Source organism: Oryctolagus cuniculus, chromosome 11 (genome assembly GCF_964237555.1).
Source record: "Oryctolagus cuniculus chromosome 11, mOryCun1.1, whole genome shotgun sequence".
NCBI classification, from domain to species: Eukaryota; Metazoa; Chordata; class Mammalia; order Lagomorpha; family Leporidae; genus Oryctolagus; species Oryctolagus cuniculus.
The window spans coordinates 72428532-72455170 of NC_091442.1; the positions used below are offsets into that span (position 1 = coordinate 72428532).

General features: G+C 45.4%; 1 protein-coding gene across 3 annotated transcripts in view; it reads left to right on the forward strand.

Annotated features, from left to right (window-relative positions):
* The window catches only part of MYRFL (myelin regulatory factor like), a 136654-nt gene that overhangs the window by 50356 nt on the left and 59659 nt on the right, over positions 1-26639 (forward strand). For all 3 annotated transcript variants that reach the window (XM_008256780.4, XM_070052617.1, XM_070052619.1), the window contains 6 exons: positions 11205-11272; positions 11358-11616; positions 12310-12401; positions 15670-15820; positions 23301-23496; positions 25453-25529. In XM_008256780.4, the coding sequence (XP_008255002.2) occupies positions 11205-11272; positions 11358-11616; positions 12310-12401; positions 15670-15820; positions 23301-23496; positions 25453-25529 (843 nt within the window). The remainder of the gene's footprint in view (positions 1-11204; positions 11273-11357; positions 11617-12309; positions 12402-15669; positions 15821-23300; positions 23497-25452; positions 25530-26639) is intronic.

Sequence of the window (26639 nt, forward strand, 5' to 3'; positions counted from 1 at the left end):
AAACACGCAGTTAACTGGAGCTGCAATAAAAATCTGGCCGGGAACAAACAGGCAGAAGTCCAGTCCGTGACCGCAGGGGCAGAGGACTGGCACAGTGATTACTCCATCTGTGCGAGCTGCTCAGCTACTCCAAGCTTTGCATTTCTCTAAGTCCTGGGCTTTTTGTGCAAGTTAGTTGTTTCTGTCCCATTAGCCTGGGGATGTGAATGGTTTTTTTTGCCTGGGGTAGCAGAGCTGAGATCCAGACCTGGGTTTACTAAAATCCCAAGTTACTTCTCTGCTAACTTGCTTCTAGATTGTGCCTTTATAAAATGTCAATGACAGCCCTATCTAAAGGGATCACCACACTTCAAAACGACTGAGAGCAGGTTTGAATCTCCTGGCACATTTTTAGATCTCAAATATATATATATATATATATTTAGATCTCAAATATATATATATTATATATTATAAATATATATATTTAGATCTCAAATATATATATATTATAAATATATATATTTAAAGGTTTATTTATTTATTTGAAAGAGTTACACAGAGAGAGAAGGAGATGCCCAGAGAGAGAGAGAGAGAGATCGATCTTCTATCCGCTGGTTCACTCCCTAACTAGCCGCATGGTCAGAGATGCACTGATCAGGAGCCAGGAGCTTCTTCCAGATCTCCCACACAGGTGCAAGGGCCCAAGGACTTGGGCCATCTTCCACTGCTTTCCCAGGCTGTAGCAGAGAGCTGGATGGGAAGTGGAGCAGCCGAGACTCAAACCGGTGCCCATATGGGATGCCGGCACTGCAGGCTGCGGCTTTACCTGGAACGCCACAGTGCCGGCCCCTAGATCTCAAATATATTTTTTTAAATGGAATTATTGATCCTGCAGAGCAAATTTCCCTAAATACTTTAAAGAAAACTTGTCCTAGGAGATGTGGGGATAAAAACCAAAAATTCCACGATCCGTCGTTAAGCTTGGACTCATTGGTGTAAGCCAGACCAAGCGAGCATCCTCACTGCAGGACTTCCCAGAGCCTTTGCTGTGCTAAGGCCCAGCTGGGAAAGGGAGTGGCATATAGCGTTTCTTACAGTTATTTGGCCAAGGACTCCTTTAGGGCGGCATGGACTCGTGTCTGAGTTTTGGGATTTGTTGCTCAGGATTTCATCATTTTTCCTTAGCAAATCTCTTTCTCATCTTTCTGGGGCCAGTTCTGTTAGCATGTGAAGGGCTCTGCAAATTGCTCTTAACCCTTTGTTTCCTTGTGTAGCAGAGATCGGGGCAGCCATCTGCCCAGGAGGAGCAGGTTGAGGTCCTCTCTGACTGCCTCTGTTAGCCAGCCAGTTACCTACTGGGTACAAAGGTGACCTGTGGGATGGGGCATCCTGGGAAATGTCCAGGTATGGAGTACTGCTGGAGAGAAGGAGCTAAAGGTGTGGGGGACAGCATACAAGACAAGATAAAATATAGGGGCCAGTGCAGTGGCGCTGTGGGTTAATCCTCCGCATGCCGTGCCGGCATCCCGTATGGGCGCCGGTTCGAGTCCTGGCTGCTCCCCTTCCAATCCAGCTCTCTGCTGTGGCCTGGGAAAGCAGTAGAAGATGGCCCAAGTGCCATGTGGGAGACCTGGATGCAGTTCCAGGATCCTGGCTTAGGTTTGGCCTAGCCCTGGCCTAGCCCTGACCTTTGCAGGTACTTGGGGAGTGAACCAGTGGACAGAAGCTCGCTGTCTTTCTTTCTCTGTCTCCCACCCACCCTGTCACTGTACCTTTCAAATAAATGAAATTTTTTTTAAAAGCAACATGAAATTAAAAAGAGACGTTTATTTTGTTGCAAAAAATTGTTTGAAATGCATTCACATGTGAGGTGTTCCAAAAGTTCATGGAAAATGTGTATTATAAAAGAACTACCCATGGTGCCTGGCATCTACTTTATGGGAATTCTTTGGCACAATAGACAAATTCAGAGCACAAAGGCCAAAACAGTGTCAATGTGCCTTTCTGGGATCCTGATGTGGTGACTCTGAGAAGGGAGGAGTTTGTTGCAAAGGAGCAATCCCAAACAACTGTTTTTCTGTTTTTCTTTTCTTTCTTTTTTTTTTTTTTTTTTTTTTTTTTTTTTTTTTTTTTTTTTGACAGGCAGAGTAGACAGTGAGAGAGAGAAACAGAGAGAAAGAGAGCTGGACTGGTAGAGGGGCAACCGGGACAGAATCCAGCACCCCGACTGGGACTAGAACCTGGTGTGCCGGTGCCGCAGGTGGAGGATTAGCCTAGTGAGCCGCAGTGCCGGCCTAACAACTATGTTTTTCTTGCAGTTAATCCTCGTTCTTGTTTTAATAGTTTGCTTAGTTTTAATTCCCTCAAATTCTCTGAAAAGAACTTTGAAAGTTCTGTAAATGTATTTAGATGCATTGAGTGTGGGAGGGTGTAAATATTATGAAATAAAGAAGCAGTCCTGCTGAAGTTTGGAAGGAGATGTAAAATGTAAGGAAAGCACTTAAAGTTTAAAAGCCATCATTTTAAAACTGCCAACACATGTTGTTGTCACTCAGTTCAGGAGCCTCTGGCTCTGCCTGCTGGATGGAGCCTGCTTTGCTGTCTATAATCTGTGCCATATTTCTTGAGTGAATTAGTCATTCACTGATGATTTCCAGTTTTTTACTAACATTATTGAATTCATTGGTGCCTCTCCTGTATGAGTTGTCGCTCCCCTTCTTCATGGAGGAACGACACCAAACCCTGCCTAGGCTTCATATCCGAGTCACGGCACCATTATGTCGCTCCCCCTCTTCATGGAGGAACGACACAGGACCCTGCGCTGTTCTTTTGTCTGCTCGGCCCTCCCCGGGTTTGCTGCTGGTTCTTCCCGGGTTGGCTACCGACCCTTCCACCTCCGTGGAAGGGCGGTTCCCCCTGCCACATTCCCCACTTCCGCGGGGGAGCGGCACACCGCCGGCCGGCTCTCTCGGGGGCTGCACAGGTGTTCCTTCAGATAGATGTTCCTCTTAGATGTTCCTGGTGCATGTTGTCTCTCTCCTCCTTTATAGTCCTCTTCCGCCAATCCCAACTCGGCTGCCCACACGCCGAGTATGCTGCTCTCCTCCAATCAGGAGCAGGATCAGCTCCTGGAGGTCATCACTCAAGTTAGCAAGAGGCAGCTGCATAGAAGCTGTTTTCTCCTTTCCCAGCGCCATATTGTGGGAGAGCAGATGCATAGAATAAGTCTTAATTCCAGTAACTTAGTCTAGTCCGGGTTGCTCCCCACATGAGTAACTAAACAAACACCTAGAGCCCTGAATGTGGAGTAGTGGGATCACAGAGCCAATTAAAAATACAACTTGCAGATCTATCAGAGTGAGAAGCTCAGATTTTAAGGAGTCCAAAGAACCTGCATACCTGGCGGGTGATAGTGGGCTCCCAGCCATCCCATGTCCTTGATCCCCTACCTCTTGAGTCCAGCATTTCCAGTGGGAGTCACTTTTCAATACTTCCAGATATTTCTGCCACCCTCTACCTAAGTGATATTTTCATATTGCTGTTCTTACTTCATGCATTTGAAGAACTCCATATCCTCTTGCAGGAGGATTTAATTTTCTTGTACCACATCCACATCTACTTCTATTCCCAGCCCCCCAATATCAGAAAGCTGTATAAAACTCTTGGTTAGGTTAATATCCAGAGCTTACATTATTATCACATATAATTTACTATGCTTATTGTTTTTGTTTTTCTTGACTTGGTTAGGTTAATATCCAGAGCTTACACTATTATCACTATGTGTTCACATATAATTTACTGTGCTTATTTTGTTTTTCTTGACTCATTGCCTTGTTTTCACAATTTGCTTGGCTTTGAATAGCACTGTGTGCAACCTTCCTTGAATGTTTCTGAACAGAACTGAGTTTTTTTTTCTTTTTCTTGTTTTTAAAGATTTATTTATTTATTTGAAAGTCAGAGTTATACAGAGAGAGAAGAGGCAGAGAGACAGAGGTCTTCCTCTGCTGGTTCACTCCCCAGATGGCCGCAACGGCTGGAGCTGCGCTGATCCGAAGCCAGGAGCCAGGAGCTTCCTCTGGGTCTCTCACGCAGATGCAGGAGCCCAAGGACTTAGGCCATCTTCTACTGCTTTCCCAGGCCATAGCAGAGAGCTGGATGGGAAGTGGAGCAGCCAGGTCGTATGGGATGCTGGCGCTTCAGGCCAGGGCGTTAACCCACTGCACCAGAGTGCCGGCCCCAAAAGTTTTTTAATAATTAGATGCACCAGTTTCTTTACTTCTTGAAGACGTTCTTCAGATGATCTATGTCTTACTCACTTTTTGCTTCTACCAGTTTGTTTGATCTATTTTGTTCTGTCAGTTAATGAGAGAAGGATATTAATGTCCCTCCTTTGTGTCTGTACAGTTGTCTACATCTCCTTTCAGTCCTGTCACTTTTTCTCCTTGTATTTTGAGGCTCTGTTTCTAGGTACATGAACAGTTATGAGTGCTTTGTCCTCCTGATGAAGTGGCTCTGTTGTTATTGTTGAATGAGCTTCCTTGTCCATAGTACTATTCTTTATTTGAAAGTTATTTTTAGCTATTATTTAGGAATCTATGTCTGCCTTCTTGTGCACATTTTCCTCTCCTTTAACTTTCAATTTATCTGAACTTTTACACAGTATTTCTCGTGGGCAACATACAGTTGGGTCTTGCTTTTTAAAAATTCATTCTTATAATTTCTTTTGAGTGCTTAATCCTTTAACACTCATTGTAATGACTGATAGTGTATTTAGGCCTACCACTTTATTATTTGTCTTCTTTGGGTCCCTTCTGTTTCTTATTTTTTTGTAATTCCTTTGCTGCTTTTTGTGTATTATTTGGATGATTTTAGAATTCCACTTTATCTACTGACCTAAAATTTCCTTGCATTGCTTGACCTTTTCCAGTCTACTTGGAGTTTTGGGTTACTGTTGTTTCACTTTGCCTTGAATAGAGAAACCTTCAACTCTCCAGTTCCATTCATTCCCCACTCCCATCCTCTGTGCTAAAACTGTCATAAGTCACAACTGTTAGCATGCAATACAAACTTAACAAGATCACGTCATAATTTTTGCTTTATACAGTCCTTTGCATTTCAGAGAAATTAAAAAAATAATTGGCACTCAGGTATATGCCACTTTTGATTCTCTTCATTCCTTCCAAAAGTTCCAGGTTCCCATCTGGAACCATTTCCCTTTAGCCCAACTAGCTGTCTTTCATGTTTCTTTTTCTTTTTTTAAAGATTTATTTATTTTATTTGAAAGTCAGAGTTACACAGAGAGAGAGGCAGAGAGAGAGAGAGAGAGTGGTCTACCATCCGACGGTTCACTCCCCAATTGGCTGCAACTGCCGGAGCTTGCTGATCTGAAGCCAGGAGCCAGAAGATTCCTCCAGATCTCCCACATGGGTGCAGGGGCTCAAGGACTTGGGCCATCTTCTACTGCTATCCCAGGCCATAGCAGAGAGTTGGATCAGAAGTGGAGCAGCCGGGTCTCGAACTGGCGCCCATATGGGATGCTGGCGCTTCAGGCCAGGGCATTAACCCGCTGTGCCACAGCACCGGCCCCTGTCTTTCATGTTTCTTATTGTGCACAACTATGCACAGGTTCACCAAGTTTTTTTTTTTTAATCAAAAGATATACTTTGCTTTCATCCTTGATGGATATATCCACTGAATATAAAATTCTGGCTTACCAGTTTTGCTTTTCAATAGCACTTTAAAGGTGTTACACTGTCTTCTGGCTCCTGGAAATTTTGATGAAAATCAGTGATTATTGAATCATCATTACCTTACAGGTAATACCTTGTTTTTATTTAGCAACTTTCAAGATCTTCTTTTGGGGTTGCAGTGACTTCAATTGCCCTAGAGCTGATTTTTTTATATCAAACTTGCTTGAGACTTAGTGAGCTTGTTGAAATTAAACATTATATCTTTTACCAAGTTTGGGAAGTTTTTGGCTATTACATTAAAGTCCTTTAAAAGGTTCATGGAACACGCATGGAATTTAAAAAACTGCATGGATGTCAAAAATTTTTGGTACCAAAACAAACTTATCTTTAATTCCATTTTTCTTTAACTTTTTTTTTTTTTTGTAGATTCCATAGGACAGAGCGCTGTCCTGTTGCCCTTCATTATTTTTTTTGTAAAGATTTATTTATTTATTTGAAAGAGTTACACAGAGAGAGAAGGAGAGGCAGAGAGAGAGAGAGAGAGAGAGAGAGAGGTCTTCCATCCACTAGTTCACTCCCCAATTGGCTGCAATGGCTGGAGCTGCACCGATCCAAAGCCAGGAGCCAGGAGCTTCTTCCAGGTCTCCTATGCAGGTGCAGGGGCTCAAAGACTTGGGCCATCTTCTACTGCTTTCCCAGGCCATAAATGGAGAGCTGGATGGGAAGTGGAGCAGCTGGGACTTGAACCGGTGCTGATATGGGATGCTGGCACTGCAGGTGGTGGCTTTACCTGCTATGCCCCTCTTTAACTTTTTGAAGTATCCTCATATCTTTAGTTTTTCTGCTTCATTCTCTCCATAGTTTCATTTTTCCCTTTTAAAATTATTTTTTTATAATTTCTCTTACTTTGCTGATAATTTGTATTTTTCAATTTTTTCTAAAGTTTTATTATTTTTAAAAATTTATTTGATAGGCAGAGCTACAGAGATGGAGGGAGGGAGAAAGAGAGAGAGACAGACAGACAGACAGACATATTCTATCCACTGGTTCACTCCCCGAATGCTGCAACAGTTGGGCTGAGCAAGGCAAAGCCAGGAGCTTCTCTCGGGTCTCCCATGTGTATGGGGTCCCAAGTACTCCGATCATCTTCCCCTGCTCTCCCAGGCGTACTGTCAGGAAGCTGGATTGGAGGTGGAGCAGACAGGACCAGAACAGCTGCCTATATGGGATGCTGGGACTGCAGGCGGTGGCACAACACTCTGCGTCACAACACCCATCCCTGTGTTTTAAATTCCTTACGAACACATGTTCCTCTAAGCTGAGTCATAGCAGCTGCTTTAAGACCCTTACTTTGGTGCATTTGGTGCAGCAGTTAAGATGCTGGTCACAGGGCTGGCACTGTGGCATAGCAGGTAAAGCCCCTACTTGCAGTGCCAGCATCCCATATGGGCACCAATTCGAGTCCTGACTGCTGTACTTCTGATCTGGCTCTCTGCTATGGCCTGGGAAAGCAGTAGAAGATGGCCCAAGTCCTTGGGCCCTGTACCCATGTGGGAAACCCAGGAGAAGCTCCTGGTTCCTGGCTCCGGATTGGTGTAGCTTCAGCTGTTGCAGCCAACTGGGGAGTGAACCAGCAGATGGAAGATCTCTCTCTCTCTCTCTTTCTCTCTCTCTCTCTCTCTCTCTCTCTTTCTCTCTCTCTCTCTTTTTGCCTCTCCTTCTCTCTCTGTATAACTCTTTCAAATAAATAAATAATCTTAAAACAAAAAGTTGCTGCTCAGGACACCTGCATCCCATGTCAGACTGCCTGTGTTCAAGCCCCAGCTCATACCCCATTCCAGCTTCTTGCTGATGTGCATCCTGGGAAGCAGCAGTGATGGTTCAGGTAGTTGAGTCCCTGCCACTCATACAGAAGACCTGGACTGAGTTCACACCTCCTGGCTTCAGCCCAGCCCAGTCCCAGTAGTTGTGGACATTTGGGGAGTGAAGCAGCAGATGACAGATCTCCATCTGTCTGGTCTGTATATCTGCCTTCATTTCAAAATAAACATAAGTAGCTAAATAAATGTTTTACAAAGATCCTTGTCTGCTAATCCAGTATCTGCATCATCTCTGGGCTGGCGTCTGTTAAATCCCTTTCCCTCTGGGTGAGGTCCCATTTTCCTGGTTCTTTATTGTTGAAGATTCTTAAAAATTATTTTAATGTATGTATTATTTTTATTTATTTGAAAGGCAGAAGGATACAGAGAGACAGAGGTGGACAGACAGGGAGAGATCTTCCACATACGGATTCACTCCCAAAATGCCTGAAACAGTGAGGGCTAAGTCAGGCCAAAGCCTGGAGCCCAGATCTCAATCTGGGTCCCCCCATCAGTGCAGGGACTCAAGTACTTGAGATGTCAGTGCTGTCTCCCAGGTGGGCATCAGCAGGACACTGGAATCAGAAGTCCAGCATTTGGATTTGGGCGGGCCAAGTGCACCCAAGTGTGGGCATCCCAAACGGTGACTTAACAGCTACACACCCCTGTTGAATAATTCTCAGTTGCATTCTGGACATCTTTCCTCTGCAGAGCATAGATACTTTTGTTGTAGAAGGCAATTACTTTGCTTAGACTCAACTGTAAACTCTCTCTGGGGATGTAGCTAGCATTTCAATGCAGTCCTTTTGTCTTAGGCTATGTGTAACCAGCCCCACCCAAGGCTGGCTCAGAGACTTGAGCAGATATACACAGAATCTGCATCTGTCTTCCAAGATTCCCTTTTCATTTGTCATCAGCTGTGTTTTCCCAAAGTCTGTTTGCTAGTTCTTCAGGCCAGAAGGACTGTGGGTTTCTGTAGGAGTGTTAACCACTCTGTGGTCTCTCCTTAACCCAGGCTGAAAGCTGTGAAGAGGTAACTCACCCGGTGCCATCACCTTCTTCCCAGTTCCAATGGCTCCATGGGGGTCTCTTTTCCCGTGAGTTTAGAGTTTTCATCTGTAGGAGGCTTAGACCTGCAAGGAGGTTACCAGTTGTAACAGCAGCAAAAGGGATCTTTTGGATCTTTTGACATTCCTTATTTATCTGGTTATTTGTTCGCTGTCTTTAATATTGAAAGCTTTCTGAAAATGTCTGTTCCTACATTGTTTTTTTCCTGTTTGGGAAGTTCTGAGTGCAAGCTGTTAGTTTCAAAGGATGAACTTTGTTATAGAGGGATCAGGCAGGGACTTGCTGCTTTCTTGGTAACTTCAAAGTACCATTTTCCCCTCTGAATACATCTGATTTTTCTTGAGAGCAGTATTTCAGATTCCTTCTTGTGGGAAATCTGCTTAGATGCACACAAAGCAGAGCTGAGAAAGTGTCTCACAGGTCAGCATTGAGATTTTCTTAAATTTTATTTATTTTTTATGGAAAAGGCAGAGAGACAGACTGATGGGCAAAGTGATTCAGGTGTCCACCACAGCCAAAGCTGGGCCAGGCTGAAGCCAGGAGTCAGGAACTCCATTTGTTTCTCTGCTGTGGGTTGCAAGGACCCTAGTACTCAGGTCATCACTGCCTCTCAGGGTGTGCATTAGCAGGAAACTGGTAAAATTTATTTGAGAGGTGGGAGGACGGCTCTCATCCACTGGTTCACTCTCCAAATGCTCTCAACTGCTAGGGGTGGGCCAGAGCTGAAGCTGGGTGCTGGGACTATCATCCAAGTCTCCCACATGGGTGACAGGAAATCAAACAGGTGGGCCATCACCAGCACCTCCCAGAGTGTGCACCAGCAGGAAGCTGATGTCAGGATCTAGAGCTGGGAAGGGAACTCAGGGAACTCACGTGTTCTGATATGGGAGGTGGGCATCTTAGCAGCCAGGCCCGCCACCTGCTGCTCAGTTGAAGTTTTAACGAATCCTGCCATTTTCAGGCAGTACCTCACCAGGTCCTTACCCGTGCCTGGAAGACCTGTGCCCCAGTTCCCCTGGTTCTCTTTTTCCGTAGTGGATCTTTCCAACTACTGGACTGAAGGGGGCTGATATCCAATCACGGGGTGGGGGAGCTAACCTAAGGGTACGACTGTTTCTTTTTTTTTTTTTTTTTTTTTTTTTTTTTAATTTTTTGACAGGCAGAGTGGACAGTGAGAGAGAGAGACAGAGGGAAAGGTCTTCCTTTTGCCGTTGGTTCACCCTCCAATGGCCGCCGCGGCCAGCGCGCTGCGGCCGGCGCACCGCGCTGATCCAATGGCAGGAGCCAGGAGCCAGGTGCTTTTCCTGGTCTCCCATGGGGTGCAGGGCCCAAGCACTTGGGCCATCCTCCACTGCACTCCCTGGCCACAGCAGAGGGCTGGCCTGGAAGAGGGGCAACCGGGACAGAATCCGGCGCCCCGACCGGGACTAGAACCCGGTGTGCCGGCGCCGCTAGGCGGAGGATTAGCCTATTGAGCCGCGGCGCCGGCCACGACTGTTTCTTAATCAAATCTTTAACCAACTGTTTTGCTCTCAGCCCTGCCCTTGCCCCTGGCAACTCCCACGTCCAGGTACTTCTGTGGGGTTTTGTTGGACTGGATGCTTTTTCTTGGCTTCCTGCATCCCTTCCACCTGGGAATCCAGTCCGCATCCACCCTGGCTCTGCCTGGCACCGTGTTATTGTCTGCTGTGTGTTCACACTCGATGTCCTTCTACACTTACACCTCTTTATTCTTCCATGCTCATGGGCATGAGATTTTTGGAGAATGGTCACTGTGTTCTCTTGTCTTACTCATAGGAAGTGAATAAATGATAATGAGCCCATTTGAGGAGAAAGCGTAACTTTTCCAGTAAATGAAAAACACAAACTTTTCCCTTCCTCATATTATGTTGGAAACTTAACAAGATGGTTTACTCTCCAAGCCAGAGCATCAAGTGCAGAGTGTGGTGCTTATATCAAGGGTTTCTGAAGTCTAAAGAATCTGAGGGTCTGTCTTTCTCTCTCTTCCTCTTTTCTCTTTCCTTCCTCACTTCCCTCCTCCCTTCTCTCCCCCACCCCTTTCTTCTTCATTTTGTAAAACCCCTGAGCTCTTTCCAAAAGTTTTGGGATCCCTCAGAGCATAGATGGCAAGCTGTCGCTTTAGTGACAGCCTTTACACTACCTTAGCCCACACAGAATGTGCACCTGTCTCTCGTGTGTGGATGTTGGGAATGTTATGAAATAATGATATCATTTAAGCTGTCCTGCACATGCACAATGTCTGGAGCATGATGCTGTGGATTTGAACACGTTGTTTCTCTTCATTTCCACGATGCTGTGAGGTGGGTGTGATCACTATCCTATTTGGTAGTGGAGGAAACGGAAGCCACAGAGGTTAAGCACTTGTTTGTGGCTACAGCTAGGAGCTGCGAGAGCTAGGGCACCAAGCCCTGTCACTCAATCGCGCTGTGACCCTGGGATGGTCTGGTGAGCTCTGTGTGGTCCCCACCCAGAGCAGTTGGCATCAGCACAGTGGGAGCTGTGCTCAGACCTGCCTCCCAGTGGGAACGTAACTGTTAACAGGACCGCGTAAGACCGGAAAGCAACACGTGTCTCTAATCCGCAGGCAAGGCCAGCTCCCTGACAGCCCACCCTACTCCGCATCAGACTCATGCTCCCCTCCGCAGGGCAAAGGTGAGTGAGGGCTCGCCCTGTGCCTCCTCCTCTCAGACTCCGGGTGGTAAGGTGCAGAGGCACTCCCTGCCGTGTCTTCCCGCAGATGCCTGCCACGGGACCCTGAGGACCACACCTGGCCGGGCCCCAGCTGCCTTTCCCCACAGCACAGCTGCTCCCCGGATGCTGCCCGCGCACCCTCCACAGAGCGTGGCTGCCGTGAGCTATGCCTGCCAGACCCACGGCGGCTTTCACACCTGCTGTCCCGACACCGGCCACCCCGCCCCTCCACCGGACCAGTGCGCGCCCTCGCATCTGGGGCTAAGTTGTTCTCACCATCAGCAAACGCTGTGCCACATCCCTGGGTAAAGGGCACCGTATTTAGCCTTGACCGACCTCAGCAGAAAGCCTTCAGCAGGCGGCCCCTGTGGCAGTGACCTAGACTGTCCAGCGGACTCCTGTCCAGGAGGTGGCAGTATTGAGACGTGTATGGGCCGCGGCGAGGCCCTGGTGTTCTTGCCTTAGCCCATCTTTTAATTACAAACCTACCAAACCCAAGGCCCTCATTCAACAAGGACCTGAAGTACAGGGATTTTCTGGGCGAGGGAGGAAGTGCTGTTTTTATGGGAATCTGCTCAAGGGAATCTGAATGAACTATCAGAAAACTATCCATCAATTAAGTATTGACTGATATCCCCCCCCCCCCTTTCCTTCTTTCATTCCCTTGATTCCTTCTGGATCTAGAGGATGGCAAAGGGCATCAAAAACTGTGGGAAAAAAAAACCTCAGGTGTAAAGCATACACCTGTGTTTTAATTTCCTGTCGTCTCTCTCTCAGTAAGTTCTCTGCCTTTGGAAATGTCTGTTTTCTAGGCAAGAGAGTCTCCGACCCACTGGATAAGGGAAAACTGAGTTTCAGACTAGTTGGGCTCAAGGCACCTTAACCAACTGGACTTAGTCTTAGGAAAGTGGAGAGCAGATACCAGGGAGAGTGCAGTGATGTAATGTGACGGAGAGCAAAGAAGATGCCTAACGTCCATTCTGCTTTCTTGATTCTAGAACCTCCCTGCCCCCCAGCAAGAAGAGGAAGCACACACAGGCACTGGAGGGCCCCGAGGACTGCCGAGTGTGGCCGCACTACCCCAGACCAAGTGAGCAAACCTGGGGCAGGGGACAAGACCAAGATTGACCACCAGCCTTTGAATAGCTGTACAAGATTTCGTTCTGTTTCAGAGAGAGAGAGAGTGCTTTCCTTCCCCTGGACGTGCCTTTTCATGCAGGGAGGGTCACACAGGTGCTCCCAGGAAGAGCTGCCGTTGTCTCTCCCTGGTGCAGGTGCAACCCCAGTGTTTCAGTTTTAGGAGCACCATGTCTCAGAAGGCCCGTGCTTCAGGCCGGCAAGAGTTTGCTGGTGCACCTGTTGCCTGGCTGAGTGCAATCCTCTTTGACTGTAATGTGTCTAGAACAGCATGAGGCTCTTGGTCAAATGCGGATTCTGATTCAGTGAATCTGCTACGGGGTGTGAGATCTACATTTCTAGCATCTCCCAGGTGAGGCCAATGCTGCTGGTTCCTGGAAGGCACTCTGAGCAGCAAGAGGTCAGAGGATGTCTCCACGGGAGTGGGAGGGATGGGGCGTTGAGCTTTCCTGGGACTCCACCAAACCTGGGAGTTCTGAGTTGAGCTTTGAAACTCCGGAAAATCATGTTGGAGGTCTTCCATCGGTATCATCTGATGCCCCAGGGGTCAGCCTATCTTTTTTTTAGTCTTATATAAAATGAAACATACTATGTTTGAGCTTAGAGACCTCATCAAGTTGTGAAGAAAGTGTTATCTTTTGGAGTCCGAAGACTTGAACTTCTGAATTTTCCAAGCAGATTCTCTGGTCTTTACTAGGGAAAAGGATGATACTCCAGGAGACTTTCCACCACCGTAGGTTCTCCAGTGCAGGCTGTGTGAACAGAGCTTTGCATTCAGGGCAACAAGTCCCTGTAGCAGCTTCGCATGAGGTTTCCCTCTTGGGGCTCCCCTCTCCATGGCCCCCAACCTCTAGAAGTTTACACTGCCCGGAAGGGAGCTGTGTGTGGCTTTCTAACCTGAGTAGGGGAAGATGCCCCTCCTAGCCAGAGACACTGTCTTTGTCTTCCACAGCCCCAGGGTATGAGCTCAGCTGGCAGGGGCATCTGACTTCAGCTCCAGCATGGGCTCTAGAGGCCCTTTAGGGGATGATGACCTCCCCTTGTCAGCCAGGTCCCCCAGGTCCCCATCCCCAGGGACCACCCTTGCCCAAGCAACCCCCTCCTTTGGCCAGAAGTTGATTTTTCTGTTCTCAGCCCTGGAAATCCAGCATGCTCATGGAAACCCCCCTTTTGGATGATCTCAAGCTCCCTGCTCATGTCCCATGTGAGGTGACATTAATTTCTTCATTGTCATTAGCCTGTGGCTTCTTTATGATTTTCCAACATAATAGGCCAACTGAGTTCTTAGCCAGAAGGGGGAACCATCTGTTCACCCTCCTCCTGGTGCCCCAGCTCCCTGGAGGTACTGGCGAGTCACTCAGCCCTTCCAGGAGTTTCCACGTCCATCCAGATTGTTACACAAAGCACCCTGGCCAGTCCAGAGTTAAGCTCCTTCCTGGGGTGGTTTGTGGCTGCAACCCTGAGATAGCACTGGTTTCTCAAATCTTCAGAAAACAGCCACAGGAGAGTCTGCGTTTCCTATGGGGTGGCCAAGGACCCAAGTACTCAAGCCACTTCCTGCTACTTCTTGGGGTGCACATTAGCAGGAAGCCAGAATCATAAGTGGACCCAAAGACTCCAACCCAGCCACCTTGGCATGGGATGTGGGTTTCCCAAGTGCTGTGTCAATGCTTGTCCCAAAAAATAATACTTTGTAAAAGCACCATTGTTTGAACTCTTTGCTGGTGGCAGACACTGAGCTAAGCACTTTGTAGAAGTTACCTCACTGCATCCCTTCAAGAACCCTAGAAAAATATTTTTTCTATGACATTTGGGATCTAAAGTAACCTGGAGAAACTCTATTTATTTATTTTAGGTAAATATGGACAGAAGGAAAGCTGAGTGAAAGAAACGCCCCTTTCTGCTGCAGATTCCACGCTGTGGGCTAGGTGGGCACGTTCTGAAGAGGCCAGTGCCCTGCTTCTGTGTCAGTGCTGAGAGGCTGCACCTGGCCCTTCAGACGCCTGCTCCTTCCCTTTCTCTCCTGAAGTCAGGCATGAGTGATCGTGGAGGAGTTAGAAGAAAGGGGAAACAGCAAAAGGCCCAGTAGTATTTTACATAAAAAAAATATCTGACGTTGAATCATACAGTTTGGGAGGCAAACTCAAATTAAGACCAACCACTTGTAAGGATTATGCAAAAATGGTTGGTTGCACATGTGAAATTGCTGTTATGTCACCATTTTTGGCAGACACGGATGGTAGTTTCGTGTAGTTGATATTGCACACTCCCAAGATCGTCTCTGTTGCTTTAGCTGGGTTTTAGCTTCTTGGAGTGCTTTCACTTCTGTTATCTCATTCTGTCTGCTTGCGTAATGTTGCAAGATGGGCAAGATAGGCGGTTTTAACTTCTGTTCTTCAGCCGAGGAAGGTGAGACTCTAAGTGAATAAAGAACTCCTCTAAGTTCCGAAGGCTACTCAGACCTCAGATTCTTGGTGCCACAAGAGCCTGTAGCAAATTACTACATGTTGGTTGCAATGAATAAAAACTTCTCACTGCCTTAACGGGAGAGGGAAAAAAAGTGCAACACAAATAAACCAAAACCTGGGGGTCTGCTGGCTCCTATAATTCAAGCATTCAGGAGTGGATCCCAGAATTGGAGTCACATCCTCAGAGCTGCGTGCCCTTCACTCTTGATTCTGTCTTCTGCGGTGCAGGGTTCATTCCCATGTGGGCTTTGCTTCATGTCCCACAGTGGTGCCAGCAGCTGCTGGGGATGTTATCACACAGGTTCAGACCTCTTGGGAAAGAGCCGTGTCTATGCCTACGCCCCCTGACGCGCCCAGACTCACTAGACTTGGATTGACTTAGGCCACTTGCCCTTCCGGATACAAGCAATGAATGCTCTCCTGCGACTGGTCCAGCCGGGGTCACTGCCTCCCTGGGTCTGGGAGAGGACTTCACTGGAACCACATAGACTTGTGGGGGGAAGCTATGCAGGCTGTAAGAGAATGAGATTTCCAGCCAGTGTCCGCCACCTCCTCTGGGGGTCCCTGAACTCGAGTTGGTCTTTATGCAGATGAGTGAATAAGGCCAGTAGCACCCTTCCCGCCTCCTGATACCTGGCACTTCCCACAATCACTTGGCTTTGCCTGTGGCCCATCTGTTAACTCCATGCAGCTGTCTCAGGTCTGCGATGAGCAGTCTGGTAGGAAGGGTCTAACTCCCTGATTGCCTTGCAGTGACAAGTAGGAGTCACAGCGGCGACATTCAAGACCACGACGGTGAGGGACACAATGGGACACCTGTGGACCAGTGCTCCCCTGCTCTGAAGTGGCAGCCCTACCAAAGTGTTCCTTGGCACAGCTTGTTAAACAGTCACTATGAAAAACTGTAAGTGGCCCCATGACCCTTGGGGAGGCTGGAGAGTGGGGGTAGACAGGCAGGGCTAAATCTCCAGATTGAGTCTTCAGTATTTGGGCTTTGATGCCAGCACTGGGTATGTGGGATGGGTCAGTGAGAAAGTCTGTCTTCTTGTGCTTTGTTTCCCAACTAATGAATACCTGCCATGCGTTTCTGGCCTGCAGGAACCCAGACATGTGATTCTGACTCATTATAATCTGCCCACTAAGTGTTGGGGGGAGAGGGAATCTTTCTGGGATCACATGCCCAGTTTAAACCAACAGCCAGAAAAGGTGGATCTCCTAAATCACTAGCATGTCACCCTGCAGTTCACTTATACCACCATAGGGTACTTTTTTGGGCCACCATCATGTTGTGAATCAGTGTTGTCAAATTCAAAATAAACCTTGCGCAATCATAGCCAGAGGTTTCCTTATATTAAGAGGCTGAAATCAAGCCATATAAGTTATCCTAAAACTGGGAAAGCTTAACCTGATTTTGACATTATATTTCAAGAAATAGTGTGGACATGACTGCTTTTAAACATCTGTTAGAGCTTTTTTATTCCTTAGGATATAATTTACCTACCCAAGTCTTCTAGAATTTTCATTGACTGTAAATGCCCTCTTGAAACTCTAAAAAAGTGTTAATAGTAAAAAAAACTAGGATTCTTAAGTAATAAATATGAAATGAGAAATGTTGCGATATAATTGAGGGCCTTCTTGATATTTTCCAAATTCAAGTGTAGGATAGCTTGTCACTAGGATTCTTAAGTTGGGTATACAAGAATGGAGAAATATTTTCTTTAAAAAAAATCTAGGGAGTTAAACAGACTTTGGGAGTTGGTGTGTTTATTGCTATTTTTAAGGATTTATTTATTTGAAAAAGAAGACTTACAGAGAAAAAGGGAGAGACAGAAAGAGAGATCTTCCATTCAGTGGTTCTCTCCTCAAATGGCTTCAACAGCCAGGGCTGGGTCAGGCTGAAGCCAGGAGTCAGGAGCTTCATCTGGGTCTTCCATGTGAGTGCAAGGGCCCAAGCACTTGGGCCATCTTGCACTGCTTTCCCAGGTGTATTAGCAGGGAACTGGATTGGAAGTGAAGCAGCTGGGACTCAGGTGCCATATGGGATGCTGGCGCCATAGGCAGTGGCTCAACCCACTATGCCACAACGCTGATCCCATTTGGTGTGTTTAATAGGAGGCAAAAAGAAGCTAATTGCTAGTTGTATCAGTGAAGTGTCACAACTTTATGTCCTTCCTGCTATGAGCAATTAGAAAATGAAATGAGGGTCCATAGGCTTTGAGTCTTAGCCCTCATTTGGTTATATTCTGGGGAGTGTTCCATGTTCTGTATTCACTGTGAGGACTGAGGTATGAACTTCACACAGAGGCAGTGGTTTACTTAGGCCTTTAATGTTTCCCAGTGCCTGTGCATCTGAGTGGATCAAGTTTTCAAGGTAAGGGTTACTTCTCTTCTTACTTGAAGAGATTTTTAAAAGCATCTCTGCTCCAATGATCTGGAAATAAAAGAACACAGATGGTATCAACTCAAAGGTAAAGAGGCAGATTATTTTGAATGTTTAGCCATAATTCACTTTTGCTAAGCAAAAAAGAGAGGCAATACTCATTGCCATTAAAATTCAGGCTTTCCTGATTCCACTATCTGTAACATTAAGACAGAAAATCACTTATCTTTTCTTCTTAGATAACTCTGCCTAATTTGTTACAAAATATAGTTCCTCTAAATTACCCCAAATGCTATAAAATTAGGGCATTAAAATTCTATTAGATCTTTTTTTCTTGGAATGATGTATTGTCAGAGTCAGTGTAGTTGACTTTATCCTTCACTTTTTTCTTTATTTAAGATTCATTTATTTATTTGAGAGGTAGAGTTACAGACAGAGAGAGGGACAGACAGAGAGAAAGGTCTTCCATCCGCTGGTTTACTCCTTAGATGGCTGCAACTGCCAGAGCCGGGCCAATCTGGAGCCAGGAGCCGGGAGCTTCTTCCGGTCTCCCATGTAGATGCAGGGGACCAAGCATCTGGGCCATCTTCCACTACTTTCACAGGCCATAGCAGAGAGCTGAATTGGAAGGGGAGCAGCAAGGACTTGAACCAACGCCCATATGGGATTTGGGTTCCACAGGCAGAGGCTTAACCCGCTACAACACAGCACCAGGCCCATCCTTCACCTTTGATATTGAGAGCAGAACTGCCATTCTTTAGTAACAAGGACAGATTTCCATAACCAGAGGTTTCTGTTCAGGTTCAGAATAATCCTCACCAGTGTAATTCTTGTCAGTTGTGTTTTAGCGTACAACTGCCCTTAAATTTCAGGTTAATGCTCCTACCTGTTCCTTAAACCCTGCCTTCTTCCCTCAGAGTTTTTGACAGTGAAATATGGAACACTGCAAACAAAATCATTTTTGCTCAATGAAGAGAGCTTATACTACCTTCTGTGGTAAAATCTATACGGTTGTATCCATCTGGCCTTTAAGTGAGCATAGTAGTGGCTTAATTCAAGACACTTTTTTTAATAGAAAGTGTCCAGAGGCCTAGCATGCCTGCTGCTTATTGAATTCCTGGGTGGTGCTGCTATGGTGGCGCCTTTGCCTGATGAGCTACTGGAGGTAATCAGTGACCCAGGGACCTGATCCACAGGGGCGGCTTTTTTGTTTGTTTGTTTGACAGGCAGAGTTAGACAGTGAGAGAGAGACAGAGAGAAAGGTCTTCCTTCCGTTGGTTCACCCCCCAAATGGCCGCTATAGCCAGGGCGCTGCACTGATCCGAAGCCAGGAGCCAGGTACTTCCTCCTGGTCTCCCATGTGGGTGCAGGGCCCAAGCACTTGGGCTATCCTCCACTGCCTTCCCAGGCCACAGCAGAGAGCTGGACTGGAAGAGGAGCAACCAGGAAAGAATCCGGCACCTTAACCAGGACTAGAACCCGGGGTGCCGGCGCCGCAGGCGGAGGATTAGCCTAGTGAGCTGAGGCACGGGCCAGGGGCAGCTTTAACTCCCAAAGAACATGAATGCTCTTTTGCCAAAGCAGGCATGGATAGTTTGCATTTCTGAAAATTTAGAAACTCTGTTGTAATCAGTGGCAGCTGTTCACATTAGGATCCCAGGAAGCAAAGATCCACACAGAAGAGTATCGAGTCCTGTTGTCCTCTGCTAGGGTTCCTGGGAAGGAGCTCCTTGAGAAAGAGATGCACATTTAGGAGGCTCGGGGTATTAAAAGTCACGTTCCGGGGCAGCTCGTTGGCCTAACAGTTAACAGACCCATGTCCCACTTCCCGGTAACTGGGCTTGATACCTGGCTAGGGCTCCTGGCTCCTGCTTCCTGCTAATGCAGACTTCAGGGGACGCCATGTTTCAAGTACTAGGTCCCTGTCACCCATGTGAGAGACCTGGATTGAGTTCCTGTTCTCAGGCACACCAGTTTGCAGCATTGGGAAGTGAATCAGGAGATGGAAGATCTCTCTGTCTGACTCTCTCTGTCTTTTCAAGAAATTAAAAATAACACCAAAATCTTGTTCCTTATCTAAAATGTGTACTGGAAAGCTCACTACCAAAGATGTTTCTAATTTAAATTTCTTTTCTACTTGCTCATGTTATATGTTAGTGTGTCTTATTAATATATATTTTAAAGATTTAATTATTTGAAAGTCAGAGTTACAGAAAGGGAGAAGTAGAGCCAGAGAGAGAGAGATCTTCCATCCACTGGTTCACTCCCCAAGTGGCCACAATGGCCAGGGCTGGGCCAGGCTGAAGCTAGGAGCCAGGAGCTTCATCCGTAATTCCTATGTGGGTGCAGGTGCCGCAGCACTTAGTCCATCCTCCACTACTGTCTCAGGCACATTAACAGGGAGGTGGATAGGAAGAAGAGCAGCTGGGGCTTGAATTGGCGCTCATGTGGGATCCTGGTGCTGCAGGTGGCAGCTTTATCCTCTATGCCACAGTGCCAGCCCCTGTGATTATTTTAAAGAGGAATTTACTGAGCATTTATCCACAAAGAATTGTTATTGAAAATAACAGTGATAGGGGCCGGCACCGTGGCTTACTAGTGCCTGTGGCGCCGGCATCCCATATGGGTGCTGGTTTCTAGTCCCGGTTGCTCCTCTTCCAGTCCAGCTCTCTGCTGTGGCTCAGTAGGGCAGTGAGGAGGGCCCAAGTGCTTGGGCCTCTGTACCCGCATGGGAGACCAGGAAGAAGCACCTGGCTCCTGGCTTCGGATCGGTGTGGCTCTGGCTGTAGCGGCCATTTTGGGGGTAAACCAATGGAAGGAAGACCTTTCTCTCTATCTCTCTCTCACACTGTTTAACTCTATCTGTCAAATAAAAAAAAAAAAAAAGAAAGAAAGAAAATAAAAGTGATGAAGACCCTGGTTCTGTTATCTGCATTCCATATTGGGTGTTTCAGTTTGAGTCCCAGCTCTGCTATTCATTACAGCCTCCTGCAACTGTGCACCCTTGGAGGCAGCAGGTGATGACTCAAGTTAGTTAGGTCCCTGCCACCCACTTGGGAGACGTGATTTGGGTTCCTAGTTCCAGGCTTTAACTAGCCCAGCCCAGTTATTGCATCCTTTGGGGATTGGGCCAGTGGATGGGAACTTGCTCTCTCTGTGTCTCAATCTTTCTACTTCTGAAATAAATAAATAAATAAATAAAATTTTAAAAAGAAAATGGTAATGATAGAACAAATAAATCAATAGTCTACTTTGACACCTCACTGCTCTCCCACTCCTTTCTGGAGAAGTAACCATCATGGTAGGTTTTCAGAGTTATTATCAGATTAGGAGGAAAAAGAAAAGGACCATGTTCTATTAAAAATGGGTTTTCAAATAGCTAACACATGGAATCAACCTAAATGCCCATCAACCAAAGGATGGATAAGAAATTATGGGATATGTACACTATGGAATACTACACACTGGTAAAAAATGAAATCCGGTCATTTGCATCAAAATATCAGACTTAGTGAAATAAGCCAGTTGCAAAAGAACAAATACCATATGTTCTTTATCTGTGAGAACTAATAGAGCACCTAAAAGGAACTCTGTAGAAGTTAAATTGATACTTTGAGGAGCAATAACTTAAACAGCTCTTGTCTTGACTGTCTAGGAGCAGTTTTTTTTTTCCATACTATTTGTTGAACTCTTTACTTACTCAACATAGTTAATCATATATGTATAAAGTCAATTGAAAGTAGATCTTAGTAAAAAATAAGAGTGGGAATAAGAGAGGGAGGAGGAGGTTTGTAACTGTAAAGCTATATATTTCTGCATACATTCCTATGGAATTACTTCCAAGGGTAAGTTTAAAAAGTTTAAAAAGTTTTAAAAACTTGCCAAGGGACCCCAAATCCCATTAAGCTGGGTGGTAAAAATGCCATTTAAAGTGTTAAAGTGATCATATTAAGTGTTAAAGTGAACATATAGATAGGATTAAGTGTTAAAAAGATCATATAAATAAGATCAAGTATCTGGTAATAATAATAATAAATAGAATTAAAAAGGAGAGAATGTTCCAACATGAGAAACAGTCCACACAGCAGACCCATAGAATGACAATTGCTTTAAGTAGCATTCTGACCTCAGAATCAGCCTTTAAGACATTCAGGCCTGGCTGAAAAGCCCATGAGAGCATTTCAGGCATGGAAAGCCAAGACACTGTGGCAAAAAATGTTCTACATGAAAGATCTCTGTGATCGAGACCCCAGCAGAGAGAAGTGGCCATCAAAGAAGGATGTACTTTTCTCTGAAGGGAGAAGAGAACTTCCCACTTTGCTTATGGCCTTGTCTAAATACTGATGGAGTTTGTGGATTCAAAAGGCTTCCATAGCCTAGGCAACTCTTGACAAGAGTCTCGGGTGGTCACAGATATCATACATAAGAGTGTTAATTGTTAAATTGACAACAGGAGTCACTGTGCACTAACTCCCCATGCAGGACCTTTGTCTTCAATGAGTTGTATTATGAGAGTTAACTGTAAAACTTGTTCTTAAACAGTTTTTTTTTTTTTGTGTGTGTATGTGTATGCAAATTGTTGAAATCTTTACTTAGTATAGAGTTGATCTTCTGTATGTAAAGTTAATTGAAAATGAATCTTACTGGATAATGGGACTGGGAATGGGAGAGGGAGGAAGAGGAGTGGGAGTGTGGGTGGGAGGGTGGGTTTGGTGGGAAGAATCACTGTATTCCTAAAGTTGCACTTATGAAATTTGTATTCCTTAAATAAAAGGTTTCTTTGGGAAAAAAAGGTTTTCAATCAGTGATGTGACTGTCTGTGGTTAATTTGGTGTAAACCTACTGCTAGTTATTCTGACCAGTCTGCTTTTCTATATGACTACCAAGAGGCTGAATGTTTACTTGTTTGAATGATTTTCTTTTTAAAGATTTACTTATTTATTTGAAAGACAGAGTTATAGGTAGAGAGGAGGAGATTTTCCATCCACTGGTTCACTCCTCAGATAGGCACAACAGCCACGCTAGACCAGGCCTAAGCCAGAAGCTGGGAGCTTTTTCCAGGTTTCCCACATGGGTGTCAGGGGCCCAAGCACTTGGGCCATCTTCCGGTGTCTTCCCAGGTGCATTAGCTGGGAGGTAGTTCACAAGTGGAGAAGCTGGTATATGATATAGTGCCCATATGGGATGCCAGCATTGCAGGTAGCAGCTTAACCTGCTGCACTAAAATGCAAGCCCTTGAATGATTTTTTAAAAATATTTATTTATTTTTTTATTTGAAAGCCAGAGTTACACAGAGAAGGAGAGTCAGAGAGAGAGAGAGAGAAAGAGGGCTTCTATCTGCTAGTTCACTCCCTAAGTAGCCGCAATGGCTGGAACTGTGCTGATCCGAAGCCAGGAGCCAGGAGCTTCCTCCAGGTCTCCCACATAGGTGCAGGGGCCCAAGGACTTGGGCCATCTTCTACTGCTTTCCCAGTCCACAGCAGAGAGCTGGATCAGAAGTGGAGCAGCTGGGACTTGAAAGGGCGCCCATATGGGATGCTGGCCCTGCAGACTTTACCTGCTATGCCATAGTGCCAGCCCCTTGAATAAATTTTTGAGTGTGCTGTCGCTGATGAAATTTAGAGACTGTTTTGAGGAGGAAGGAGATGAATCCTATTACTGATATTTCACAAGCGAATGCTGTAACTTTTCTACATCTTGCCAATGGCTTTCTGTCATATTGTGGAGGCAAATTAGAAGTCTGAAAAGTGGACAGGCACTCTGAGGAAGCAGAGCTCCCACTTAGTAAGAATTGTACTTCTTCCTGAGAGCAGATTAAAAATGAGGTAGGAGCCAGAGGTGTTTTTAAATATCGTTTTCATTTCCTCAGTAAAAATTCAAGACACCACTTGATTAAATATAATAAAAGGCACTTTCCACAATGTATTTCCTTGAGATGTTTATGCAATTGATATTATCAATGAAAGAAAATGTGCAATTGTTTTCTTGATTCCTTTTGTCCTAGACCCGATGTGGGCTATCGAGTTATCACAGACAAAGGATTTAATTTTTCACCAGCAGATGAAGCTTTTGTTTGCCAAAAGAAGAACCATTTTCAGATAACCATCCATGTCCAAGTTTGGGGGAATCCAAAATTTGTGAAAACCCAAATGGGCCTAAAGCCAATAGAAATGTTTTACTTGAAAGCTTTTGGAATTAAGGTAAGTCTTTTATTTTGTTCAATGTAATGCTGTCAACATTCAGTAATAATTGCAGTTGTCTATTACCATATAAATAAAAATTACTCCCAAACTTAGTTAGTGACTTAACATAACACTGACCCGGGGCCGGCACTGTGGCATATTGGTTAAAACTGCCACCTTCAGTGCCACCATCCCCTATGGGCACTGGTTCGAGTCCTGGCTGCTCCACTTCCGATCCAGCTCTCTGCTATGGCCTGGGAAAGCAGTAGAGGATGGCCCAAATCCTTGGGCCCCTGCACCTGCGTGGGAGACCTGGAGGAAACTTCTGGCTCCTGGCTTTGGATTGGCGCAGCTCCGGCTGTTGCAGCCAACTGGGGAGTGAACCAGTGGCTGGAAGACCTTTCTCTCTCTCTCTCTCTCTCTCTCTCTTTCTCTCTCTCTCTCTCTCTTTCTGCCTTTCCTTGTTTCTGTGTAACTCTGCCTTTCAAGTAAATAAATACACTTAAAAAAAAAAAAAAAGCTAACACTCACCATTTGGGTCACAAAGCTACAGCTGCATCTGAGCTCGTCTTTGATGCCTTATCTCTATTCCGGAATTGTCAGCCTGGCTGTTTCCAAGACGGCTGGCTCATGCGTGTGAAGCTGGAGCTGACCACCAGCTGTTACGTCAAAATGGGCTGGGACTCGGGCTGGGAAGCCTTAGCTCTTCTCCGTGTGGACCTCTCTCGGGCAGCACTGTGCTGCCTCACGGCACAGTGCGTGGGCTCTGAGAATGGGTTTTCCCACACCCAGGAAGTGGAAGCTGGCAATTTGCTAAGCCTGGGCTCAGAAAGTGGGACAGCCATCACTTCAAACTACGGTTTCTTAGTTTTTAGTGTACAAATCCTGCACTTCTCTCCCATGAATTTTTTCCTTAAGTATTGTATTCTTATTTATGATGGTGCATTTTCAGGTGAGTAGGTTGATGGTGTTCATCAGATTCTTACAGTCACTAGTATAGTCAGTGCCTCTGTTGTGTGACAGAGGGGAAGCGGAAGCCCAGTAATGTTACACAGTGCATCCGAGATGGTGAGTGGTAGAGCTGAGTTTAAGGCTCAGATTGGCTTCTGAGTGGTAAAAACTTTTTATTAAATCATTGCCTCATTTTCAACTTTTTAGGGGGGAGGCTTCCATCATCCGCATGTTTTGTTCTGATTTTATTCACTGGGGCTTAGGCATTGAGTCTCCTAAAATGGGCTTTGCTGCTGAACACATCAGCTGCTCTTGCTCCAAACTGAGCTCTTACCAAACCAAAACCAAGCGAAGCCAAAGCAAACCAATAATAAAAAGCCCCAAAATACATACCACAAACAAAAACAAAACCTATTTTTCTAATTATGTAGGTAATATGAGTTCATTGTGAAAATTTTGGAACCTAACATAAATGGATAACAAAAGATAAAAATTTATTTGCCAAGATTCATGGAATATTAAGAAGAGTAGTCGATGCTGAATAAATGTCATTCCCTATGTTTTACACATGTCTGTTTCACTGTTTTTCCGTATTGGAAGATAAGCTCCCCAAAGGGCAGGGATCTGGGAGAATGTTGTTTCCCTCTTAGTCCCAGTTGGTGTGCGGTGTGTAGTTACAGACCCAGTGAGGGAATGGAAGCCCTTCCTGCGGTATTGCCTCCGCCTTGATTTGCTCCTGATGTTTGAATCTAGACGTTCACTCTGTATTCACTTCCTGCCTAGATACTCCTTGTGTTTTATTGTTTAAATTATGTTTTTATTTCTTTTCCCCATCAGTTATACACTGCTTTAAGGCAGGAGCCATGGTCTTCTATGTCTTTTCTGTGACTTGTACCTCCAGCCCAGGGCCTACCAGGGTCTCTTGGAAAACTTTATAAGTATACTTAAACACTCTGCAAATGTGCATTTTTATTATTAAATTAACTCATTAAGTATTTCACTTATCTTTGTTGTTCCATACAGGCAGAAGCCACCAATCAAATAATTGCTATTGAACAGTCCCAAGCAGATAGAAGCAAAAAGATTTTCAATCCTGTTAGGTAAGAATATCTTTTCTGAATTCCTTGGTGGATGCTTTATGAAGATCTATCACCTAATTTATTTTTCTTTTTAAAAATGAAACCCATGAATATAATAAATTAATAATAAGTTAGTGAAATGAACACATGGTTGTCAACAAAAGTAAAGTTGTAAAATGCATTGAGATCATGAAAAAATTCTTTATAAAAGGGCCACTTTTTACATCATCATATAAAAATCTAAGTGTATTTATTTGAGAGGTAGAGATAGAAAAAGAGAGAAAGAGACAACAAGCAAACCATCTGTTCGTTTACTGCTCAGATGCCTACAGCATCCAGGTAGCTGGAATTGGGAGCCAGGAACCCAAGCCAGGTCTTTTATGTGTTTGGCAGAAATTCTACTTGAGCCATCACAGCTGCCTCCCAGGGTCTACATTAGCAGGAAGTGTAAGTCAAGAAGTAGAGCTGGGTATTGAACCCAGGGACATATGGGACATAGACACATAGACAGGTATCCTAAACAGCACATTTTTTTTAAAGATTTATTTATTTGAAAGTTGGAGTTACACAGAGAGAGAAGGAGAGGCCGAGAGAGAGAGAGAGAGAGAGAGGTCTTTCATCTGCTGGTTCACTCCCCAGATGATCTTAATGGCCAGATCTGTGCCGATCTGAAGCCAGGAGCCAGGAGCCAGGAGCCAGGAGCTTCTTCCAGGTCTCCCACCAGGTGCAGTGGCCCAAGGACTTGAGCCATCTTCTACTGCTTTCCCAGGCCAGGAGAGAGCTGGATCAGAAGAGGAGCAGCTGGGACTAGGACCGGTGCCCATGTGGGATGCTGGCACTGCAGGCGGCAGCCTTACCTGCTACGCCACAGCGCTGACCCCCCTAAACAGCATCTTAACCACTAGGCTAGATGCTTCCTCAAATCATAATTATTTTTACAGCAAGCTTGCTAACAACTTTACTACCAATTTTGGGTCTTTGAGATAGATTATGGCTAGATATTTCTTTTACTTTTTCATTTAAATCAGCATGGTGCTGATGAATTAAGGTTTTAGACCCTGCTGTGTTTACGATTGTTTTTCTGTTTTCTTTTTTTACCTAGAAACCTTTTATTTAAGGTACATAAACTTC